General features: G+C 47.1%; 1 protein-coding gene across 1 annotated transcript in view; it reads right to left on the bottom strand.

Moving 5' to 3' along the window:
- The window catches only part of LOC115127586 (bromodomain-containing protein 4-like), a 29938-nt gene extending 5946 nt beyond the window's left edge, over positions 1-23992 (bottom strand). Inside the window, exons 1-14 of the mRNA XM_065002194.1 lie at positions 23940-23992; positions 23413-23638; positions 14201-14368; positions 11959-12051; positions 11020-11157; positions 10807-10939; positions 9562-9884; positions 8762-9001; positions 4738-4896; positions 3245-3373; positions 1945-2220; positions 1261-1481; positions 718-818; positions 339-599 (exon numbers count right to left, since the gene is read on the bottom strand). Of these exons, the coding sequence (XP_064858266.1) occupies positions 339-599; positions 718-818; positions 1261-1481; positions 1945-2220; positions 3245-3373; positions 4738-4896; positions 8762-9001; positions 9562-9884; positions 10807-10939; positions 11020-11157; positions 11959-12051; positions 14201-14368; positions 23413-23638; positions 23940-23992 (2521 nt within the window). The remainder of the gene's footprint in view (positions 1-338; positions 600-717; positions 819-1260; positions 1482-1944; positions 2221-3244; positions 3374-4737; positions 4897-8761; positions 9002-9561; positions 9885-10806; positions 10940-11019; positions 11158-11958; positions 12052-14200; positions 14369-23412; positions 23639-23939) is intronic.
- Between the last annotated feature and the right edge of the window lie 2187 nt (positions 23993-26179).

The raw sequence follows: 26179 nt of genomic DNA, 5'->3' as shown, positions 1-26179 counted from the left end.
TCTTACCTGGCTGTGATTTCTCCTTCTCTCTCTCCCTCCCCACCTCTCTTACCTGGCTGTGATTTCTCCTTCTCTCTCTCTCCCTCCCCACCTCTCTTACCTGGCTGTGATTTCTCCTTCTCTCTCTCTCCCCACCCCTTACCTCTCCTCTTACCTGGCTGTGATTTCTCCTTCTCTCTCTCCCTCCCCACCTCTCTTACCTGGCTGTGATTTCTCCTTCTCTCTCTCCCTCCCCACCTCTCTTACCTGGTTGTGATTTCTCCTTCTCTCTCTCCCTCCCCAACTCTCTTACCTGGCTGTGATTTCTCCTTCTCTCTCTCCCTCCCCACCTCTCTTACCTGGCTGTGATTTCTTCTTCTTTCTAAGGCTGGTCCAGACATATGTCTCCAGCTCTCGGAGCGTCGAGGGTTTCAGCGTCTCAAAGTCGATCTCTATCTCGTCTGGGTTGGTGTTCTTGAGCGATGGCTCTCGTGATTGGATGATGTGGACGACGCGGCCAAGCTTGTCGCCGGGCAGTTTATTGATGTCCAGACTGAGCTGGCGTTTCTCCTCGTAGGACATTGGCTTACACCTGTCAGCTGCCCCGCCCACAAACACACCTGGGACACAGACAAATACATTAACATTTTTGAAAATATATATCTATTTTTTTATATATCTTACAAAATCTCTCTCTCTCTCTCTCTCTCTCTCACTCACTCACTCACTCACACTCACTCATGTCATCTCCTGCCTCCAGCGAGGCTGAGGGGGCAAGGGGGGTGGAGCCGGTCTGATGTGGGGCGCCCAGACGACTGCTCTTCATACTTCCTTTCTTACTGCGGAGAAAGAGAGAGTTGAGAGCGAGTTGACAGAGCGTGTCAGAGAGAAATTATTAATCAATCAGAAATCTCCATTGTCCATCCTGGGTTTATCCATCCTACCCAGATTTCTCTACCTGGGCCTCTCTCCATCCATCCTACCTGGGCTTCTCTCCAGCCATCCTACCCAGATTTCTCTCCCTGGGCTTCTCTCCATCCATCCTACTTGGGCTTCTCTCAATCCATCCTACCTGGGCTTCTCTCAATCCATCCTACTTGGGCTTCTCTCAATTCAATCCTACCTGGGCTTCTCTCAATCCATCCTACCTGGGCTTCTCTCCAGCCATCCTACCTGGGCTTCTCTCCAGCCATCCTACCTGGGCTTCTCTCCATCCATCCTACCTGGGCTTCTCTCCATCCATCCATCCTACCTGGGCTTCTCTCCAGCCATCCATCCTACCTGGGCTTCTTGATCTTCTTGGGCGTGGTCACCAGCTCCTTGCTGTTTTTGCTCTTTCTGATTGGCTGGAGGACGGCAGGGGGCGGGATCTCCGGTGGCTCCTCCCCTCCTATCTTCTTCTTGAACTTGTCTTTATTCTTCTCCTTCTCCCTCTCTTTTCTCTTGGGCTTGGTGGCCTGGGGCGTGGACAGAGCGGCCAGCTGTTCGTGAACAGCTTTGAGCTGTAGGACACACACACACAGGAGGATGTTAAGAGAGAAACACAGCTTCCTCTCTCTCTCTCTCTCTCCACCCCCTTCCTTCCCCTCTCTCTCTCCACCCCCTTCCTTCCCCTCTCTCTCTCCACCCCCTTCCTTCCTCTCTCTCTCTCTCCACCCCCTTCCTTCCTCTCTCTCTCTCTCCACCCCCTTTCCTTCCTCTCTTCTTTTACCGGTTCTGTGTTCAGGTGAAAATCCCTTGCTCTCTCTCTCTCTCTCCTCTCCTTCTGCCTCTCTTCTCTTCTTTTCCTAACCCCTTTCTTTCTTATTTTATTCTTTCTCTTTGGGTGAGTCAGTGTCAACACAGTGTTTTATCCTTCCTACACTTTCTTTACCCCTTCACCCTCGGGAGGCCCCTTCAACCTCGGGAGGCCCCTTCACCCTCGGGAGGCCCCTTCACCCTCGGGAGGCCCCTTCTCCTCCTCACCTGTTCCTGTAGTTCAGCCAGTCTCTGTGATCTCTCGTGTTCCAAACCTCCCTCAGAGGATTCTGATTCCGACGAGGAGGAGCTGTCATCGGAGGAGGAAGGGGGTCGGGGAGCAGGGGGCTGTCTGGCCGAGGGGGTGGGGAGGGGGTGGAGGGTGGGGACAGGGAGGGGTTGGAGGGCAGAGATGGTGGGGAGGGGTTTGAGGGCTGGGGAGGGGAAGGGGGCCGTCTCCTCAAGCTCGTCTGGCATTTTGGCAAAGCGCATCTCAAACACGTCCTGTAGAGAGAGAGAGAAAGAGAGAGCTTTGTCAATGTTAACATATGTTTCCCATGCCAACAAAGCCCCTTGAATTGAATTGAGAGCGGTCAGAGCTATGAACCATGAGAACTTTAGTCCGTGGCACTATGAGATTTGTAGTTCATCATTCATCCATTCAACACTGTTTATGTTGACACCTGTCATTTGTCTGAAAGTGCTGTTGGTTGGTTGTATTTTTTGTTTGTTATGATTGTCAGATGTGTTGTAGTTGTTCAACTGTAGTTTGTTTAGTTGTGTATCTGTTGTGTTGCATTATACCTGTAGCTTGTGTGCCATAGCAACCATGTTGTGTAGTTTACCTGTAGTTTGCATGCCATAACAACCATGCTGTGTAGTTTACGTGCCATAGCAACCACGTTGTGTAGTTTACCTGTAGTTTGTGTGCTATAGCAACCATACTGTGTAGTTTGCGTGCCATAGCAACCATGCTGTGTAGTTTACCTGTAGTTTGCGTGCCATAGCAACCATGCTGTGTAGTTTACATGTAGTTTGTGTGACATAGCAACCATACTGTGTAGTTTACGTGCCATAGCAACCATGTTGTGTAGTTTACCTGTAGTTTGTGTGCCATAGCAACCATACTGTGTAGTTTACGTGCCATAGCAACCATGTTGTGTAGTTTACCTGTAGTTTGTGTGCTATAGCAACCATACTGTGTAGTTTACGTGCCATAGCAACCATGCTGTGTAGTTTACCTGTAGTTTGCGTGCCATAGCAACCATGCTGTGTAGTTTACCTGTAGTTTACGTGCCATAGCAACCATGCTGTGTAGTTTACCTGTAGTTTGCGTGCCATAGCAACCATGCTGTGTAGTTTACCTGTAGTTTACGTGCCATAGCAACCACGCTGTGTAGTTTACCTGTAGTTTGCGTGCCATAGCAACCATGCTGTGTAGTTTACCTGTAGTTTACGTGCCATAGCAACCATGCTGTGTAGTTTACCTGTAGTTTGCGTGCCATAGCAACCACGCGGTGTAGTTTACCTGTAGTTTGCGTGCCATATTGACCACGTCATGGTCTGGGGGGTTGTATTTGTAACAGTTGGAGAACATCAACCGGACATCAGCAGCAAAGTGCTGAGCATCTCTGTACTGCCTGCTGTCCAGCTTATCCTGAGGGAACAAACACTCACACGGTGAGGCGACAGAGACACGGTTACCAATTACAACCAGGATGTTACCAATTAACACAACCAGGATGTGAGAAGCAGGGCTTCAGTTAGGAAAATGTGGTGCCGGATCCATATGCATTGGGTGTATAACCCATTAGGTCGTCCAGCCACGGTGCTCAGAATGACACAAATCACATTTAGATTACGGTAATTCATCTAACAGAACATGTGTCCTTCTCCGATACGCCTGGTGAAAACATAAACACCCCCTGATGCTACACCTTCAATGTATTACCCAGAACCCCCTGGTGCTACACCTTCAATGTATTACCCAGAACCCCCTGATGCCTCACCTTCAATGTATTACCCAGAACCCCCTGGTGCTACACCTTCAATGTATTACCCAATAACCCCCTGATGCTACACCTTCAATGTATTACCCAGAACCCCCTGGTGCTACACCTTCAATGTATTACCCAATAACCCCCTGATCCTACACCTTCAATGTATTACCCAGAACCCCCTGGTGCTACACCTTCAATGTATTACCCAATAACCCCCTGATGCTACACCTTCAATGTATTACCCAGAACCCCCTGGTGCTACACCTTCAATGTATTACCCAATAACCCCCTGGTGCTACACCTTCAATGTATTACCCAGAACCCCCTGGTGCTACACCTTCAATGTATTACCCAATAACCCCCTGATCCTACACCTTCAATGTATTACCCAATAACCGCCTGGTGCTACACCTTCAATGTATTACCCAATAACCCCCTGGTGCTACACCTTCAATGTATTACCCAGAACCCCCTGGTGCTACACCTTCAATGTATTACCCAGAACCCCCTGATTCTTCACCTTCAATGTATTACCCAGAACCCCCTGGTGCTACACCTTCAATGTATTACCCAATAACCCCCTGATGCTACATCTTCAATGTATTACCCAGAACCCCCTGGTGCTACACCTTCAATGTATTACCCAGAACCCCCTGGTGCTACACCTTCAATGTATTACCCAGAACCCCCTGATGCTTCACCTTCAATGTATTACCCAGAACCCCCTGGTGCTACACCTTCAATGTATTACCCAGAACCCCCTAGTGCTACACCTTCAATGTATTACCCAGAACCCCCTGGTGCTACACCTTCAATGTATTACCCAGAACCCCCTAGTGCTACACCTTCAATGTATTACCCAGAACCCCCTGGTATTCAGATCTATAGGAGGAGCAGATAGAAGTTCCTCTACGGTCTGTCTGGTCTTCCTCTCAGACAGCTGGGAGGTCCACTGCTGATGACATCATCACTCATCTAAATGAACAATGAGTGAGTGAGGGTCCACTTTTGATGAGCTCACCTTGACGGTTCCGAGGTCCATAGGGTGTTTGATGATGTGGTGGTAGTCGTGGAGGCCGAGGGCGTGCGCGTCGACAGGCTTGTAGAAGGGCCACGCGTACGCAATGTGTTTCTTAGACAACATGTCTCTGATAAGACCGCCACAGAACAGCAGCTGCTCCTAGAAGAGGAGGAGAGGGGAAGAGGGGAGCAGAGGGAGACGGAGGAGAGGGAGACAGAGGAGAGGGAGACAGAGGAGAAGGAGACAGGGGAGGAGAGAGGGAGAGACGGAGACAGAGAAGAGAGGAGAGGGAGACGGAGACAGAGGAGAGGGGAAGAGGGGAGGAGAGGGTGACGGAGACAGAGAAGAGGGGAGGGAGACAGAGAAGAGGGGAAGAGGGGAGGAGAGGGAGACGGAGACAGAGGAGAGGGAGACAGAGGAGAAGGAGACAGGGGAGGAGAGGGAGACGGAGACAGAGGAGACGGGAAGAGGGGAGGAGAGGGAGACCGAGACAGAGAAGAGGGGAGGAGAGGGAGACGGAGACAGAGGAGAGGGGAAGAGGGGAGGAGAGGGAGACGGAGACAGAGGAGAGGGAGACAGAGGAGAGGGGAAGAGGGGAGGAGAGGGAGACGGAGACAGAGGAGAGGGGAAGAGGGGAGGAGAGGGAGACGGAGACAGAGGAGAGGGAGAGGAGACAGAGGGAGGAGAGGGGAGACAGAGGAGAGGGAGAGAGGGGAGACAGAGGAGAGGGAGACGGAGACAGAGAGGGGAGGAGAGGGAGACGGAGACAGAGGAGAGGGAGAGAGGAGAGGGGGAGGGGAGGAGAGGGAGACGGAGACAGAGGAGAGGGAGAGACAGAGGAGAGGGAGACAGAGGAGAGAGGAGAGGGGAGAGAGGGAGACGGGGAGACAGAGGAGAGGGAGACAGAGGAGACGGGAAGAGGGGAGGAGAGGGAGACGGAGACAGAGGGAGAGAGGAGAGGGAGACGGAGACAGAGGAGAGGGAGAGGGGAGGAGAGGGAGAGGGAGACAGAGACAGAGGAGAGGGAGACAGAGGAGAGGGGAAGAGGGGGGGAAGAGGGGAGGAGAGGGAGACGGAGACAGAGGAGAGGGAGACGGAGACAGAGGAGAGGGAGACAGAGGAGACGGGAAGAGGGGAGGAGAGGGAGACGGAGACAGAGGAGAGGGGAGGAGAGGGAGAGGGAGGAGAGGGAGACAGAGGAGAGGGAGACAGAGACAGAGGAGAGGGGAGGAGAGGGAGAGGGAGACAGAGGAGAGGGTGACAGAGGAGAGGGGAAGAGAGGGAGACGGAGACAGAGGAGAGGGAGACAGAGGAGAGGGAGACAGAGGAGAGGGAGACAGAGGAGAGGGAGACAGAGGGAGACGGAGACAGAGGAGAGGGGAAGAGGGGAGGAGAGGGAGACGGAGACAGAGGAGAGGGAGACAGAGGAGAGGGAGACAGAGGAGAGGGGAAGAGGGGAGGAGAGGGAGACGGAGACAGAGGAGAGGGAAGAGGGGAGGAGAGGGAGACGGAGACAGAGGAGAGGGAAGAGGGGAGGAGAGGGAGACGGAGACAGGGAGACAGAGGAGAGGGGAGGAGAGGGAGAGGAGAGGAGAGACAGGGAGACAGAGGGGAGAGGGAGACAGAGAGGGAGAGGGGGAGAGAGGGAGACGGAGACAGAGGAGAGGGAGACGGAGACAGAGGAGAGGGAGACAGGGAGACAGAGGAGAGGGGAAGAGGGGAGGAGAGGGAGACGGAGACAGAGGAGAGGGAGACAGAGGAGACGGGAAGAGGGGAGGAGAGGGAGACGGAGACAGAGGAGAGGGGGAGAGGGAGACGGAGACAGAGGAGAGGGAGACAGAGGGAGGGGGAGACAGAGGAGAGGGAGACAGAGGAGAGGGGAAGAGGGGAGGAGAGGGAGACGGAGACAGAGGAGAGGGAGACAGAGGAGACGGGAAGAGGGGAGGAGAGGGAGACGGAGACAGAGGAGAGGGGAGGAGAGGGAGAGGGAGACAGAGGAGAGGGAGACAGAGACAGAGGAGAGGGGAGGAGAGGGAGAGGGAGACAGAGAGAGGGTGACAGAGGAGAGGGGAAGAGAGGGAGACAGAGGAGAGGGAGACAGAGGAGAGGGAGACAGAGAGACGGAGACAGAGGAAAGGGGAAGAGGGGAGGAGAGGGAGACGGAGACAGAGGAGAGGGAGACAGAGGAGAGGGAGACAGAGGAGGAGAGGGAGACGGAGACAGAGGAGAGGGAGACAGAGGAGACGGGAAGAGGGGAGGAGAGGGAGACAGAAGAGAGGGAGACAGAGGGAAAGAGGAAAAAGGAAGGAAAGGGAAGGCCGACGAAAGAAGACTTTATTAATCCATATGAGAAATGTGTTGTCAGCTGTAACCCAACCACTCTGATATACAGACAGACAACCCAACCACTCTGATATACAGACAGACAACCCAACCACTCTGATATACAGACAGACAACCCAACCACTCTGATATACAGACAGACAATCCAACCACTCTGATATACAGACAGACAACCCAACCACTCTGATATACAGACAGACAACCCAACCACTCTGATATACAGACAGACAATCCAACCACTCTGATATACAGACAGACAACCCAACCACTCTGATATACAGACAGACAACCCAACCACTTTGATATACAGACAGACAACCCAACCACTCTGATATACAGACAGACAATCCAACCACTCTGATATACAGACAGACAATCCAACCACTCTGATATACAGACAGACAACCCAACCACTCTGATATACAGACAGACAACCCAACCACTCTGATATACAGACAGACAACCCAACCACTCTGATATACAGACAGACAACCCTAACCCTGTACAGACAGACAGACAACCCAACCACTCTGATATACAGACAGACAACCCAACCACTCTGATATACAGACAGACAACCCTAACCCTGTACAGACAGACAGACAGACAACTCTAACCCTGTACAGACAGACAACCCTAACCCTATACAGACAGACAGACAGACAGACAGACAGACAACCCTAACCCTGTACAGACAGACAGACAGACAGACAACCCTAACCCTGTACAGACAGACAGACAGACAACTCTAACCCTGTACAGACAGACAACCCTAACCCTATACAGACAGACAGACAGACAGACAGACAGACAGACAGACACAGACAGACAGACAACTCTAACCCTGTACAGACAGACAACCCTAACCCTGTACAGACAGACAGACAGACAGACAGACACAGACAGACAACCCTAACCCTGTACAGACAGACAGACAGACAACAGACACAGACAGACAACCCTAACCCTGTACAGACAGACAACCCTAACCCTATACAGACAGACAGACAGACAGACAGACAACCCTAACCCTATACAGACAGACAGACAGACAACCCTAACCCTATACAGACAGACAGACAGACAACCCTAACCCTATACAGACAGACAGACAACCATAACCCTATACAGACAGACAGACAGACAGACAGACAGACAACCCTAACCCTATACAGACAGACAGCCCTAACCCTATACAGACAGACAGACAGACAACCCTAACCCTATACAGACAGACAGACAAACAGACAACCCTAACCCTATACAGACAGACAGACAGACAGACAACCCTAACCCTGTACAGACAGACAGACAGACAGACAACCCTAACCCTATACAGACAGACAGACAACCCTAACCCTATACAAACAGACAGACAGACAGACAACCCTAACCCTATACAGACAGACAGACAGAGACAACCCTAACCCTATACAGACAGACAGACAGACAACCCTAACCCTATACAGACAGACAGACAGACAGACAGACAGACAACCCTAACCCTATACAGACAGACAGACAACCCTAACCCTGTACAGACAGACAGACAACCCTAACCCTGTACAGACAGACAGACAACCCTAACCCTATACAGACAGACAGACAACCCTAACCCTGTACAGACAGACAGACAGATTCTCCACTGTTTTAACCTCTTGTTGTATTAGGAGAATAATACCTGTCGTTTGGGGCTCCCGCCGTGACTTGTTAACGCTCCGCCCCCGGGAACCCCCCCGCCTAGCCCCAGGTGGTGCTGGGAGTCGGGCTGGGCGGGGTCTCGTTTGGGCTGCTTCAGCGGGCGGCTGCTGCTCTCACGGCGGGGTCGGGGGGGCTCCGTCGCCACGGGAGACGACTCGCTGAGCTGGTCGTTGGCGGTGGGTGTGGTGGTGTCAGCCTTCCTCTTCTGGCTCTTCCTCTGCTGCAGGTGGGGGGGGTTAAAGGTCAGGGGCTAGAGGTCAAGACAACACCACACATTCCCTCAGCATGACACATGATGAGTGGATAAGTCGATGTGCTAAAAGTAGAAAAGTAAACATGGTCCCAGCTGGATCCCCAGGGAATGAAGAGACATTCAACTACCAGGAAGATAATGACGGTACTTGGGAACATCTCAGGGCATTTAATTTAATTTTTAATTTTTTTCTATTTTACCTTTATTTAACTAGGCAAGTCAGTTAAGAACAAATTCTTATTTTCAATGACGGCCTAGGAACAGTGGGTTAACTGCCTGTTCAGGGGCAGAACGACAGATTTGTACCTTGTCAGCTCGGGGATTTGAACTTGCAACCTTTCGGTTACTAGTCCAACGCTCTAACCACTAGGCTACCCTGCCGCCCCGCGGAGGAATGACTGGAGGAAAGAGAGAGACTTCCTATATCAGACGTCAATTAATATAGGTTTGTCTCCTCGTTCCGCTCGACCACACACTTTCAAACTCCCGTACCCCCACCCCTTCTTTTCTCCCTCTGGTCTCCTCACCTTAGCTGGGGGTGCGATGCTCTGGGGGATGGGTGGGGCAGCAGGGTGGGCTGGGGGGTGGTGGGGTACGGAGGTGAGGCCCTGGGCCAGGATATCCAGAGGGCTGATGGGGAAGGGTGGTCCCAGCTGGGGGCGTGGGAGGGAGGGGTGGGGGGAACGCGAGGGGGCTGGGGCTGAGGGGGAGGGCAAGGGGGAGGGTGGGGGCTCCTGGGATACGGGGAGACCCCGAGTCTGAGGGCCCGGCGACGGGGAGGAGAAACCTCGGGTGTGGGGGGTGGAGGAGGGAGATGAGTCCTGGCCGGAGTCCGACTTAGACAGGAGACCTGGAGAGGAGGAGAGAGACAGGGGGTAGAGAGAGACAGGGGGGGATGGAAAGAGAGAGAGAGGGGGATGGAAAGAGAGAGAGAGGGGGATGGAAAGAGAGAGAGAGGGGGATGGAAAGAGAGAGAGAGGGGGATGGAAAGAGAGAGAGAGGGGGATGGAAAGAGAGAGAGAGGGGGATGGAAAGAGAGCGGGGGGATGGAAAGAGAGAGAGGGGTGGAAGTCCACCCAGAGTAAAATAGAAGACAAGAAAGGAACAGAAGAGGAGAGAAGAGAAATCCCTCCATCAGTAATACAACAGTGATCTGAATCCCGTCCATCAGTAATGACAACAGTGATCTGAATCCCATCCATCAGTAATACAACAGTGATCTGAATCCCTCCATCAGTAATGACAACAGTGATCTGAATCCCTCCATCAGTAATGACAACAGTGATCTGAATCCATCCATCAGTAATGACAACAGTGATCTGAATCCCTCCATCAGTAATGACAACAGTGATCTGAATCCCGTCCATCAGTAATGACATCAATCCCTCCATCAGTAATGACAACAGTGATCTGAATCCCTCCATCAGTAATGACAACAGTGATCTGAACCCCTCCATCAGTAATGACAACAGTGATCTGAACCCCCTCCATCAGTAATGACAACAGTGATCTGAATCCCTCCATCAGTAATGACAACAGTGATCTGAATCCCTCCATCAGTAATGACAACAGTGATCTGAATCCCTCCATCAGTAATGACAACAGTGATCTGAATCCCTCCATCAGTAATGACAACAGTGATCTGAATCCGTCCATCAGTAATGACAACAGTGATCTGAATCCCTCCATCAGTAATGACAACAGTGATCTGAATCTTCCCATCAGAACAAATCAGACCGTTGGAACTAAACGCCACTCTCCCTACACCATACCTGCTTCTCTCTGTCCCGCCCTCCGCCCCTTGGTAACCATGGCGATCTCAGTCTCCTCTTGGGGCATCTCAGAGATCTTCTGAAGAAACATCTTCTCTAGAGACTCTGCCATCAACACTATGTCATCACCAGGCTGCACACACACACACACACGTCAGTTAACCCTAGCCCTACTATCAGATTTATGTCTGTGTGTGTGTGTGTGTACTGTACCTTGTTGTAGATGTAACAGTTGGTGAACATGGTGTTGAAGTCCTGTATACATTCCTGGGCGTTCCAATAGTAGCTGTTCTCCAGTCTCTTCTTGATGGTCCCCATGTCCATAGGAACCTTGATGATCTGATAGTAATCCTGGAGAGGGGAGGAGGGAGAGAGAGAGGACAGAGGAAGGGGGGGAGAGAGAGGACAGAGGAAGGGGGGAGAGAGAGGACAGAGGAAGAGGGGGAGAGAGAGGACAGAGGAAGAGGGGGAGAGAGAGGACAGAGGAAGAGGGGGAGAGAGAGGGAGAAGAGAGAGAGAAGAGAGAGAGAGAGGAGAGAAGAGAGAAGAGAGAAGAGAGAGAGGACAGAGGAAGAGGGGGAGAGAGGGAGAAGAGAGAGAGAAAGGAGAGAGAGAGAGAGAGAAGAGAGAAGAGAGAGAAAGAGAGAGAGAGAAGAGAGAGGAGGGAGAAGAGAGAGAGAAAGGAGAGAGAGAGAGGAGAGAGAGAGAAGAGAGAGAAAGAGAGAGAGAGAGAAGAGAGAAGAGAGAGAAAGAGAGAGAGATAGAGAGGTTAGAGGGAGGGAGGAGAGAGGGGTTAGAGGGAGGGAGGAGAGAGGGATGGAGAGATAGAGAGGGAAAGAAAGTCTCTCTCCCTCAACTCTCTCTCCCCCATGTCTCCCTCTCACCTCCATCTCTCTCCTGCTCTACTGGAGCCTGGAGGGGCGATGAGAAGTGATTCTCCCCCCCCACACACACACACACACACACACACACACACTACTTACAGGCAGGCAGAGTTTGATGGCATCTACGGGAGCCTGGAAGGGCCATGATAAGTGATTCTCCGCCACACACATACACTACTTATAGGCAGGCCGAGTTTGATGGCATCTCCGGGAGCCTGGAAGGGCCATGAGAAGTGATTCTCCCCCCACACACACACACACTACTTACAGGCAGGCCGAGTTTGATGGCATCTACGGGAGCCTGGAAGGGCCATGAGAAGTGATGTTTCCACAGCGTCTTCAGCAGCACCTTCAACAGGTACTGCAACACAAGAAACCTATTACCAACCCACCACTCAATCAATCAACCCATCAATCAACCCACCACTCAATCAACAAACCCATCAATCAACCCATCAATCAACCAACTAGGGCCCTATAGATCTGCAATGGCGAGAACACGGACAGAATCATGGAATCCAGATATTAAAACGGAATTCAACAATATCATTTTTTTTATTGAAGAACTCAGTAGGAAATCAACTAAATGTTGAACTTCAAAATGCATCAGTGATTCTCTCCCTCTCTCCCTCCCTCTCTCTCCCCTCTCCCTCCTCTCTCCCCCTCTCTCCCCCCACATCAATGCCTTCCTTAACTAGTTGCTCCTACCCTCTACTTTTTTGAACATTTTGTTAAAAATCGCGCAACATTTCAGCGCCCTGCTACTCATGCCAGGAATATAGTACGTTCATATGGTTAGAATGTGTGTATAGGAAACCCTCGGACGTTTTTAAAACTGGTTAAATCACGACTGTGGCTATTACATAACGTGCGTTACATCGGAAAGCGCAGGAAAACCTGATCACAGAAAATGGAAATAAATATCATTGCGCCACTTCCAGCAATTGTTAACAGTGAGCCGAATTAGATAAGACCGAGCATTCAACTCCCACAGCATCCCCATGCAGTCGAGTATCTTGTGAATTTAATCCTCTTTGATTCTTGGTTGAACCGAAAGAGGGGCACGACGTACCTCCGGTCTCCGCCCAGATCATTCCGGAAGAGCTCTCTCCTGAAATTTTTCCAAGACGACAGCTAATGATATGTACATCGCCTACGGATGATTTTTATCGCTTATTAACGTTTACTAATACCTAAAGTAGCATTACAAACGTATTTCAAGTGTTTTGTGAAAGTTTATCGTCTACTTTTGAATTTTAAAAATGACGTTACGTTGTGAAATCGCTGTTTTTTTCGTTTATCACACAGTCTACATATAACGATATCTTGGCTTTATATGGCCCGATTTAATCGAAATAAAGACCCAATAGTGTTTATGGGACATCTAGGAGTGCCAACAAAGAAGATGGTGAAAGGTAATGACTGTTTTCTATTTTATTGTGCGGTTTGTGTAACGCCGAAATGCTAATTATTTTGTTTACGTCCCCTGCTGTGCTTTTCTGTTGTAGTGTATTGGTGCATGCTATCAGATAATAGCTTCTCATGCTGTCGCCGAAAAGCATTTAAAAAATCTGACTTGTTGCCTGGATTCACAACGAGTGTAGCTTTAATTTGATACCCTGCATGTGTATTTTAATGAACTTTTGAGTTTTAACTAATACTATTAGCATTTAGCGTAGTGCATTTGCATTTCCAGAGCTCTAGTTGGGACGCAAGCGTCCCAGGTAGAGGTAAGAGGTTAAAATCAATACACAAGTATATATTTTTAAACCTGCATATTTAGTTCATATTGCCTGCTAACATGAATTTCTTTTAACTAGGGAAATTGTGTCACTTATCCTGCGTTCTGTGCAAGCAGAGTCTGGGTATATGCAGTAGTTTTGTACATGCCAAATATTGCACTTTTACTTTCTTCTCCAACACTTTGTTTTTTGAGTTATTTAAACCAAATTGAACATGTTTCATTATTTAATTGAGATTAAATTGATTTTATTGATGTATTGTATTAAGTTAAAATAAAAGTGTTCATTCAGTTATAGTCATTATCACAAATATTCATTAGATATAAAGGCCGATTAATCGGTATCGGCGTTGAAAAATCATAATCGGTCGATTAATCGGTATCGGCGTTGAAAAATCATAATCGGTCGATTAATCGGTATCGGCGTTGAAAAATCATAATCGGTCGATTAATCTTCATCGGCGTTGAAAAATCATAATCGGTCGATTAATCGGTATCGGCGTTGAAAAATCATAATCGGTCGACGTCTAGTCATGATGTGGTTTAAGAATTGATGTGGACTGAATATCAAATTTTGTTCTATAAAAAAAAAAGTGTGAGTTTGAGAATGAAAACTGAGAAAAACGGAAACCTGAAAAAACTCCACGGAATCAGGCAAAAAAATATATAAACATTTTATATTATTTTATATGGCCCCAACCGACCCATCAAACAGTACAGTATCAGTAGTCAAAGCTTGTTGTTCTGTGGTTCGACACACACACACTACCTGTAGCTGGTTGGTCTGTCGTTTGGGCCTCGAGGGGTTCCATGTCTCGGGGGGCGGGGGGTTACAGGAGAGGGAGCGGGGGCGGGGTCTAGACTGCTGCCCGCCTCCAGGCCGTCTCCCATGGCGACGGAGGCAGGGCGTAGCAGGCGGGGAGGGGGGGAGTCCCAGTCAGACAGTTTGGACCCGGGAGAGGCAGGCAGGCTAGACTGGGAAGCCCTCTCAGGCCATCACACAAAACGCTGGACTCTCTGAAGGGAGGAGGAAGAGTAACGTCATCATCGTCATCATCACAGCCCACTGGATTCTCTAGGGGGGAGGAAGAGTAACTTCATCATCATCAGAGACCACTGGATTCTCTAGGAGGGGGGGGGGGAGTAACGTCATCATAGTCATCATCACAGCCCATTGGATTCTTTAGGAGGGGAGGAAGAGTAACATCATCATCATCACAGCCACTGGATTCTCTAGGAGGGGGAGGAAGAGTAACGTCATCATCGTCATCACAGCCCACTGGATTCTCGAGGAGGAAGAGTAACGTCATCACAGCTATATAAACACAGTCCTATACACTGACCCCACTATATAAACACAGTCCTATACACTGACCCCACTATATAAACACAGTCCTATACACTGACCCCACTACATAAACACAGTCCTATACACTGACCCCACTACATAAACACAGTCCTATACACTTACCCCACTATATAAACACAGTCCTATACACTGACCCCACTATATAAACACAGTCCTATACACTGACCCCACTACATAAACACAGTCCTACACACTGACCCCACTACATAAACACAGTCCTATACACTGACCCCACTACATAAACACAGTCCTATACACTGACCCCACTACATAAACACAGTCCTATACACTGACCCCACTATATAAACACAGTCCTATACACTGACCCCACTATATAAACACAGTCCTATACACTGACCCCACTATATAAACACAGTCCTATACACTGACCCCACTATATAAACACAGTCCTATACACTGACCCCACTATATAAACACAGTCCTATACACTGACCCCACTATATAAACACAGTCCTATACACTGACCCCACTATATAAACACAGTCCTATACACTGACCCCACTACATAAACACAGTCCTATACACTGACCCCACTATATAAACACAGTCCTATACACTGACCCCACTATATAAACACAGTCCTATACACTGACCCCACTACATAAACACAGTCCTATACACTGACCCCACTACATAAACACAGTCCTATACACTGACCCCACTACATAAACACAGTCCTATACACTGACCCCACTACATAAACACAGTCCTATACACTGACCCCACTACATAAACACAGTCCTATACACTGACCCCACTACATAAACACAGTCCTATACACTGACCCCACTATAAAACACAGTCCTATACACTGACCCCACTATATAAACACAGTCCTATACACTGACCCCACTATATAAACACAGTCCTATACACTGACCCCACTACATAAAACACAGTCCTATACACTGACCCCACTATATAAACACAGTCCTATACACTGACCCCACTATATAAACACAGTCCTATACACTGACCCCACTATATAAACACAGTCCTATACACTGACCCCACTATATAAACACAGTCCTATACACTGACCCCACTATATAAACACAGTCCTATACACTGACCCCACTATATAAACACAGTCCTATACACTGACCCCACTACATAAACACAGTCCTATACACTGACCCCACTACATAAACACAGTCCTATACACTGACCCCACTATATAAACACAGTCCTATACACTGACCCCACTATATAAACACAGTCCTATACACTGACCCCACTATATAAACACAGTCCTATACACTGACCCCACTACATAAACACAGTCCTATACACTGACCCCACTATATAAACACAGTCCTATACACTGACCCCACTATATAAACACAGTCCTATACACTGACCCCACTATATAAACACAGTCCTATACACTGACCCCACTATATAAACACAGTCCTATACACTGACCCCACTATATAAACACAGTCCTATACACTGACCCCACTATATAAACACAGTCCTATACACTGACCCCACTATATAAACACAGTCCTATACACTGACCCCACTATATAAACACAGTCCTAAACACTGACCCCACTACATAAACACAGTCCTATACACTGACCCCACTACATAAACACAGTCCTATACACTGACCCCACTATATAAACACAGTCCTATACACTGACCCCACTATATAAACACAGTCCTATACACTGACCCCACTATATAAACACAGTCCTATACACTGACCCCACTATATAAACACAGTCCTATACACTGACCCCACTATATAAACACAGTCCTATACACTGACCCCACTATATAAACACAGTCCTATACACTGACCCCACTATATAAACACAGTCCTATACACTGACCCCACTATATAAACACAGTCCTATACACTGACCCCACTATATAAACACAGTCCTATACACTGACCCCACTATATAAACACAGTCCTATACACTGACCCCACTACATAAACACAGTCCTATACACTGACCCCACTACATAAACACAGTCCTATACACTGACCCCACTACATAAACACAGTCCTATACACTGACCCGACTATATAAACACAGTCCTATACACTGACCCCACTATATAAACACAGTCCTATACACTGACCCCACTATATAAACACAGTCCTATACACTGACCCCACTACATAAACACAGTCCTATACACTGACCCCACTATATAAACACAGTCCTAAACACTGACCCCACTATATAAACACAGTCCTATACACTGACCCCACTATATAAACACAGTCCTATACACTGACCCCACTATATAAACACAGTCCTATACACTGACCCCACTATATAAACACAGTCCTATACACTGACCCCACTATATAAACACAGTCCTATACACTGACCCCACTATATAAACACAGTCCTAAACACTGACCCCACTACATAAACACAGTCCTATACACTGACCCCACTACATAAACACAGTCCTATACACTGACCCCACTACATAAACACAGTCCTATACACTGACCCCACTATATAAACACAGTCCTATACACTGACCCCACTATATAAACACAGTCCTATACACTGACCCCACTATATAAACACAGTCCTATACACTGACCCCACTATATAAACACAGTCCTATACACTGACCCCACTATATAAACACAGTCCTAAACACTGACCCCACTATATAAACACAGTCCTAGACACTGACCCCACTATATAAACACAGTCCTATACACTGACCCCACTATATAAACACAGTCCTATACACTGACCCCACTATATAAACACAGTCCTATACACTGACCCCACTATATAAACACAGTCCTATACACTGACCCCACTACATAAACACAGTCCTATACACTGACCCCACTACATAAACACAGTCCTATACACTGACCCCACTATATAAACACAGTCCTATACACTGACCCCACTATATAAACACAGTCCTATACACTGACCCCACTATATAAACACAGTCCTATACACTGACCCCACTATATAAACACAGTCCTATACACTGACCCCACTATATAAACACAGTCCTATACACTGACCCCACTATATAAACACAGTCCTATACACTGACCCCACTATATAAACACAGTCCTAAACACTGACCCCACTATATAAACACAGTCCTAGACACTGACCCCACTATATAAACACAGTCCTATACACTGACCCCACTATATAAACACAGTCCTATACACTGACCCCACTATATAAACACAGTCCTATACACTGACCCCACTATATAAACACAGTCCTAAACACTGACCCCACTATATAAACACAGTCCTATACACTGACCCCACTATATAAACACAGTCCTATACACTGACCCCACTATATAAACACAGTCCTATACACTGACCCCACTATATAAACACAGTCCTATACACTGACCCCACTATATAAACACAGTCCTATACACTGACCCCACTATATAAACACAGTCCTATACACTGACCCCACTATATAAACACAGTCCTAAACACTGACCCCACTATATAAACACAGTCCTAAACACTGACCCCACACTATATAAACACAGTCCTATACACTGACCCCACTATATAAACACAGTCCTAAACACTGACCCCACTATATAAACACAGTCCTATACACTGACCCCACTATATAAACACAGTCCTATACACTGACCCCACTATATAAACACAGTCCTAAACACTGACCCCACTACATAAACACAGTCCTATACACTGACCCCACTATATAAACACAGTCCTATACACTGACCCCACTATATAAACACAGTCCTATACACTGACCCCACTATATAAACACAGTCCTAAACACTGACCCCACTATATAAACACAGTCCTATACACTGACCCCACTATATAAACACAGTCCTATACACTGACCCCACTATATAAACACAGTCCTATACACTGACCCCACTATATAAACACAGTCCTAAACACTGACCCCACTATATAAACACAGTCCTAGACACTGACCCCACTATATAAACACAGTCCTATACACTGACCCCACTATATAAACACAGTCCTATACACTGACCCCACTATATAAACACAGTCCTATACACTGACCCCACTATATAAACACAGTCCTATACACTGACCCCACTACATAAACACAGTCCTATACACTGACCCCACTACATAAACACAGTCCTATACACTGACCCCACTATATAAACACAGTCCTATACACTGACCCCACTATATAAACACAGTCCTATACACTGACCCCACTACATAAACACAGTCCTATACACTGACCCCACTACATAAACACAGTCCTATACACTGAAACCCAATAACCAAAATAACAGTCCTATACACTGACCCCACTATATAAACACAGTCCTATACACTGACCCCACTACATAAACACAGTCCTATACAAACACAGTCCTATACACTGACCCCACTATATAAACACAGTCCTATACACTGACCCCACTATATAAACACAGTCCTATACACTGACCCCACTACATAAACACAGTCCTACACACTGACCCCACTACATAAACACAGTCCTATACACTGACCCCACTATATAAACACAGTCCTATACACTGACCCCACTATATAAACACAGTCCTATACACTGACCCCACTATATAAACACAGTCCTATACACTGACCCCACTATATAAACACAGTCCTATACACTGACCCCACTATATAAACACAGTCCTATACACTGACCCCACTATATAAACACAGTCCTATACACTGACCCCACTATATAAACACAGTCCTATACACTGACCCCACTATATAAACACAGTCCTATACACTGACCCCACTATATAAACACAGTCCTAAACACTGACCCCACTATATAAACACAGTCCTAAACACTGACCCCACTACATAAACACAGTCCTATACACTGACCCCACTACATAAACACAGTCCTATACACTGACCCCACTATATAAACACAGTCCTATACACTGACCCCACTATATAAACACAGTCCTATACACTGACCCCACTATATAAACACAGTCCTATACACTGACCCCACTATATAAACACAGTCCTAGACACTGACCCCACTATATAAACACAGTCCTAGACACTGACCCCACTATATAAACACAGTCCTATACACTGACCCCACTATATAAACACAGTCCTATACACTGACCCCACTATATAAACACAGTCCTATACACTGACCCCACTATATAAACACAGTCCTAAACACTGACCCCACTACATAAACACAGTCCTATACACTGACCCCACTACATAAACACAGTCCTATACACTGACCCCACTATATAAACACAGTCCTATACACTGACCCCACTATATAAACACAGTCCTATACACTGACCCCACTATATAAACACAGTCCTATACACTGACCCCACTATATAAACACAGTCCTATACACTGACCCCACTATATAAACACAGTCCTATACACTGACCCCACTATATAAACACAGTCCTAAACACTGACCCCACTATATAAACACAGTCCTAAACACTGACCCCACTATATAAACACAGTCCTAGACACTGACCCCACTATATAAACACAGTCCTATACACTGACCCCACTATATAAACACAGTCCTATACACTGACCCCACTATATAAACACAGTCCTAAACACTGACCCCACTATATAAACACAGTCCTAAACACTGACCCCACTACATAAACACAGTCCTATACACTGACCCCACTATATAAACACAGTCCTATACACTGACCCCACTATATAAACACAGTCCTATACACTGACCCCACTATATAAACACAGTCCTATACACTGACCCCACTATATAAACACAGTCCTATACACTGACCCCACTATATAAACACAGTCCTATACACTGACCCCACTATATAAACACAGTCCTAAACACTGACCCCACTATATAAACACAGTCCTAGACACTGACCCCACTATATAAACACAGTCCTATACACTGACCCCACTATATAAACACAGTCCTATACACTGACCCCACTATATAAACACAGTCCTATACACTGACCCCACTATATAAACACAGTCCTATACACTGACCCCACTACATAAACACAGTCCTAAACACTGACCCCACTACATAAACACAGTCCTATACACTGACCCCACTACATAAACACAGTCCTATACACTGACCCCACTACATAAACACAGTCCTATACACTGACCCCACTATATAAACACAGTCCTATACACTGACCCCACTATATAAACACAGTCCTATACACTGACCCCACTATATAAACACAGTCCTATACACTGACCCCACTATATAAACACAGTCCTATACACTGACCCCACTATATAAACACAGTCCTAGACACTGACCCCACTATATAAACACAGTCCTATACACTGACCCCACTATATAAACACAGTCCTATACACTGACCCCACTATATAAACACAGTCCTATACACTGACCCCACTATATAAACACAGTCCTATACACTGACCCCACTATATAAACACAGTCCTATACACTGACCCCACTACATAAACACAGTCCTATACACTGACCCCACTACATAAACACAGTCCTATACACTGACCCCACTATATAAACACAGTCCTATACACTGACCCCACTATATAAACACAGTCCTATACACTGACCCCACTACATAAACACAGTCCTATACACTGACCCCACTACATAAACACAGTCCTATACACTGAAACCCAATAACCAAAATAACAGTCCTATACACTGACCCCACTATATAAACACAGTCCTATACACTGACCCCACTACATAAACACAGTCCTATACACTGACCCCACTATATAAACACAGTCCTATACACTGACCCCACTATATAAACACAGTCCTATACACTGACCCCACTATATAAACACAGTCCTATACACTGACCCCACTACATAAACACAGTCCTATACACTGACCCCACTATATAAACACAGTCCTATACACTGACCCCACTATATAAACACAGTCCTATACACTGACCCCACTATATAAACACAGTCCTATACACTGACCCCACTATATAAACACAGACCTATACACAGGCATATCAGCCCACCGTCTCAGTGACTAATCAACAGAACTGGACTTTCCCAAACTTTCCAACACACACACTGCGCTACCACACACACTGCGCTACCACACACACACACGCTACCACACGCTACCACACACACACACACACACACACGCTACCACACACACACTGCGCTACCACACACACACTGCGCTACCACACACACACACTGCGCTACCACACACACTGGCCTACCACACACACTGCGCTACCACACACACACACACGCTACCACACACACACACGCTACCACACACACACACGCTACCACACACACACACACGCTACACACACACACACACACACACACGCTACCACACACACACTGCGCTACCACACACACACACTGCGCGACCACACACACACACTGCGCTACCACACACACACACACACAGTAAACACAGACATAGTCTAACAGATAAAAGGTGAAAGGTCCTCTAACATGGTTTGATTTAACTTCTCTAGGGTAGGGGGCAGCATTAGGAATTTTGGATGAAAAGCATGCCCAAATTAAAACTGCCTGCTACTCGGGCCCAGAAGACATGATATGCATATAACTGGTAGATTTGGATAGAAAACACTCCAAAGTTTCCAAAACTGTTAAAATAGTGTCTGCGCATAACAGAACTGATTTGGCAGGGGAAGACCTGAGAAAAATCCATTCAGGAAGTAGTTTTTTTTGTTGGTTTTGAAGTTTTCTATTCAATGCCATTACAGTACCAATTGACTTAGGACTCCATTTGCAGATCCTCTGCCTTCCACTAGATGTCAACAGTCTTTAGAAATTGTTTCAGGCTTGTATTCTTATAAATGAGGGAGTAAGACCAATCTGAATGAGTGGACCCTACCGTGTCACAGAGCTTTATGATGCGCAATCCCGAGAGAGTGCATTTCTTGTTTACCTTTTATATTGACAACGTTATTGTCCGGTTGAAATATTATCGATTTTTAGGCTAAAAACAACCTGAGGATTGAATATAAACATTGTTTGACATGTTTCTATGAACTTTACAGATACAATTTAGATTTTTTTGTCTACCTGTTTTGACTGTGTTTGAGCCTGTGGATTACTGAAGAAAATGCAAAAACCAAAACTGAGGTTTTTGGATATAAAGAGACTATCGAACAAAAGGAACATATGTTGAGTAAATGAATGTCTTCTGAGTGCAACCATATGAAGATCATCAAAAGGTAAGGGATTCATTTTATCTCTAATTCTGACTTGTGTAACTCTTCTGCTTGGCTGGTTACTGTTTGTAATGATTTGTCTGCTGGGCTATGTTCTCAAATAATCGTAAGGTATGCTTTCGCCGTAAAGCATTTTTTAAATCTGACACCGTGGTTGGATTCACAAGAAGTTAATCTTTAAACCTGTAAAATATGTTTTGTTTTCAGAATTTTTATAATGAGTATTTCTGTATTTGAATTTGGCGCTCTGCAATCTCACTGGATGTTGGCCAGGTGGGACGCGTCCCTACATACCCTAGAGAGGTTAACGAGGCAAATCAATTAAGGACCACTTCTTATTCACAAAGACGGCCTACCAAGAGGCAAAAGGCCCCCTGCAGGGCCAGGGGCTGGGGGCTGCAGGGCCGGGGGCTGCAGGGACGGGGGCTGTAGGGCCGGGGGCTGCAGGGCCGGGGCTGGGGGCTGCAGGGCTGGGGGCTACAGGGCTGGGGGCTGTAGGGCCGGGGGCTGCAGGGCCGGGGGCTGCAGGGCCGGGGGCTGCAGGGCCGGGGGCTGTAGGGCCGGGGGCTGCAGGGCCGGGGGCTGCAGGGCCGGGGGCAGTTTGGACAGTTTACAGAGGAGTATAGAGTACATTACCAGAACACTGACAGAGAAAGAGTTAAGCCATCCTCGGACATCACCAGAACACTGACGTAATACCTCATGCTAGTACTCCATAACAAAAACAAGAGTTTACATGGAAACCAAGATAACGCACAAGTGGAAACCAGGAAGAGACTGAAGAAAAGGACAGACACCAATCAAGGACAACCACGTGAGTGAGGGGGTGTGTGTGAGAGTTACCTCCTCACAGTAACGTGCTATCTTCTCCGGGAAGAGATACCGTGTCTGGAAGTCCAGCAGACTGTTAGATCTAGACTGCATCTTAAAGTCCATAGAAAGTCTTAAACAAACCTCGGAACAATCCCAACACACACACACACACACACACACACACACACACACACACACACACACACACACACGGTCAGGAGAGAGTCAGAAGTAATTCAGACTAACAGGAGTTCTGGAAGAGCAGGAGAAAGGATTCCTCGTGTTCTTTAGGAACAGAATAGTGAAGCAGGGAAAAGGATTCCTCGTGTTCTTTAGGAACAGAAGAGAGAAGAGCAGGAGAAAGGATTCCTCGTGTTCTTTAGGAACAGAAGAGTGAAGAGCAGGAGAAAGGATTCCTCGTGTTCTTTAGGAACAGAAGAGTGAAGAGCAGGAGAAAGGATTCCTCGTGTTCTTTAGGAACAGAAGAGTGAAGAGCAGGAGAAAGGATTCCTCGTGTTCTTTAGGAACAGAAGAGTGAAGAGCAGGAGAAAGGATTCCTCGTGTTCTTTAGGAACTGAAGAGTGAAGAGCAGGAGAAAGGATTCCTCGTGTTCTTTAGGAACAGAAGAGTGAAGAGCAGGAGAAAGGATTCCTCGTGTTCTTTAGGAACAGAAGAGTGAAGAGCAGGAGAAAGGATTCCTCGTGTTCTTTAGGAACAGAAGAGTGAAGAGCAGGAGAAAGGATTCCTCGTGTTCTTTAGGAACTGAAGAGTGAAGAGCAGGAGAAAGGATTCCTCGTGTTCTTTAGGAACAGAAGAGTGAAGAGCAGGAGAAAGGATTCCTCGTGTTCTTTAGGAACAGAAGAGTGAAGAGCAGGAGAAAGGATTCCTCGTGTTCTTTAGGAACTGAAGAGTGAAGAGCAGGAGAAAGGATTCCTCGTGTTCTTTAGAACTGAAGATTGAAGAGTAGCAGGAGAAAGGATTCCTCGTGTTCTTTAGGAACTGAAGAGTGAAGAGCAGGAGAAAGGATTCCTCGTGTTCTTTAGGAACTGAAGAGTGAAGAGCAGGAGAAAGGATTCCTCGTGTTCTTTAGGAACTGAAGAGTGAAGAGCAGGAGAAAGGATTCCTCGTGTTCTTTAGGAACTGAAGAGTGAAGAGCAGGAGAAAGGATTCCTCGTGTTCTTTAGGAACAGAAGAGTGAAGAGTAGGAGAAAGGATTCCTCGTGTTCTTTAGGAACTGAAGAGTGAAGAGCAGGAGAAAGGATTCCTCGTGTTCTTTAGGAACTGAAGAGTGAAGAGCAGGAGAAAGGATTCCTCGTGTTCTTTAGGAACAGAAGAGTGAAGAGCAGGAAAAGGATTCCTCGTGTTCTTTAAGAGAACAGAAAAGAGTGAAGAAGAGTGAGGAGAAAGGATTCCTCGTGTTCTTTAGGAACAGAAGAGTGAAGAGCAGGAGAAAGGATTCCTCGTGTTCTTTAGAAACAGAAGAGTGAAGAGCAGGAGAAAGGATTCCTCGTGTTCATTAGGAACAGAAGAGTCTGAAGACGAGCTGGTTCCAGTTCCAACAGTGCGATAGAAAGAGAAAGACCACATCTCTCCTCCTATTCATCCTGCCCTTCCTCTCTCCATGATCCCAGAGCACAGAAAGAGAGGGATGGAGGGAAGGAAACAGTGAAACAAAAAGAGAGATAGAGGGGAAAGAAAGAGAAAAGGAGGTGAAGGAATAACGAGAGAGGAATCTCATTCTAGATCTTTCTTTTATTTTCCTCTCCCTCTCTCAGACAGAATGCCTGTCTCTTTCTGGTTGGTCATACTTTAAAGCGCCACACCTCCTTCCACCCATCCCTCCGTTTTCTCGCCCACTCACTCCGCCCCCCTTTTCCCAGCACTAGCCTGAGGCAGCTTGCTCAAACACGGATGCCCCCACACACACCCAACATGCACAAGTACACACACTCAGGCGTGCACAAAAAAACACACCATGTAGAGGAAGCAAACCGATGATGATGGACTTTTCCATTCAATAGACAACAAAAAATTGGGGCGGCAGGTAGCCTAGTGGTTAGAGTGTTGGGGCAGTAACCAAAAGGTTGCTGGATCGAATCCCCAAGTTGACATGGTAAATATCTCTCGTTCTGCCCCTGAACTAGGCAGTTAACCCACTGTTCCCCGGTAGGCCGTCATTGTAAATAAGTATTTGTTCTTAACTGACTTGTCTAATTAAATGAAGACTAAAAATAGAACCAAAACCCCAACATAACACAATACATCCTCATTTCATCAGGGAAGTCCTTTGAGGTAGATATCTAGTTTAAT

This window comes from Oncorhynchus nerka, linkage group LG15 (genome assembly GCF_034236695.1).
Source record: "Oncorhynchus nerka isolate Pitt River linkage group LG15, Oner_Uvic_2.0, whole genome shotgun sequence".
NCBI classification, from domain to species: Eukaryota; Metazoa; Chordata; class Actinopteri; order Salmoniformes; family Salmonidae; genus Oncorhynchus; species Oncorhynchus nerka.
The sequence above is the reverse complement of the archived record's forward strand: the minus strand, read 5'-3'. Positions and strand labels throughout refer to the sequence as shown.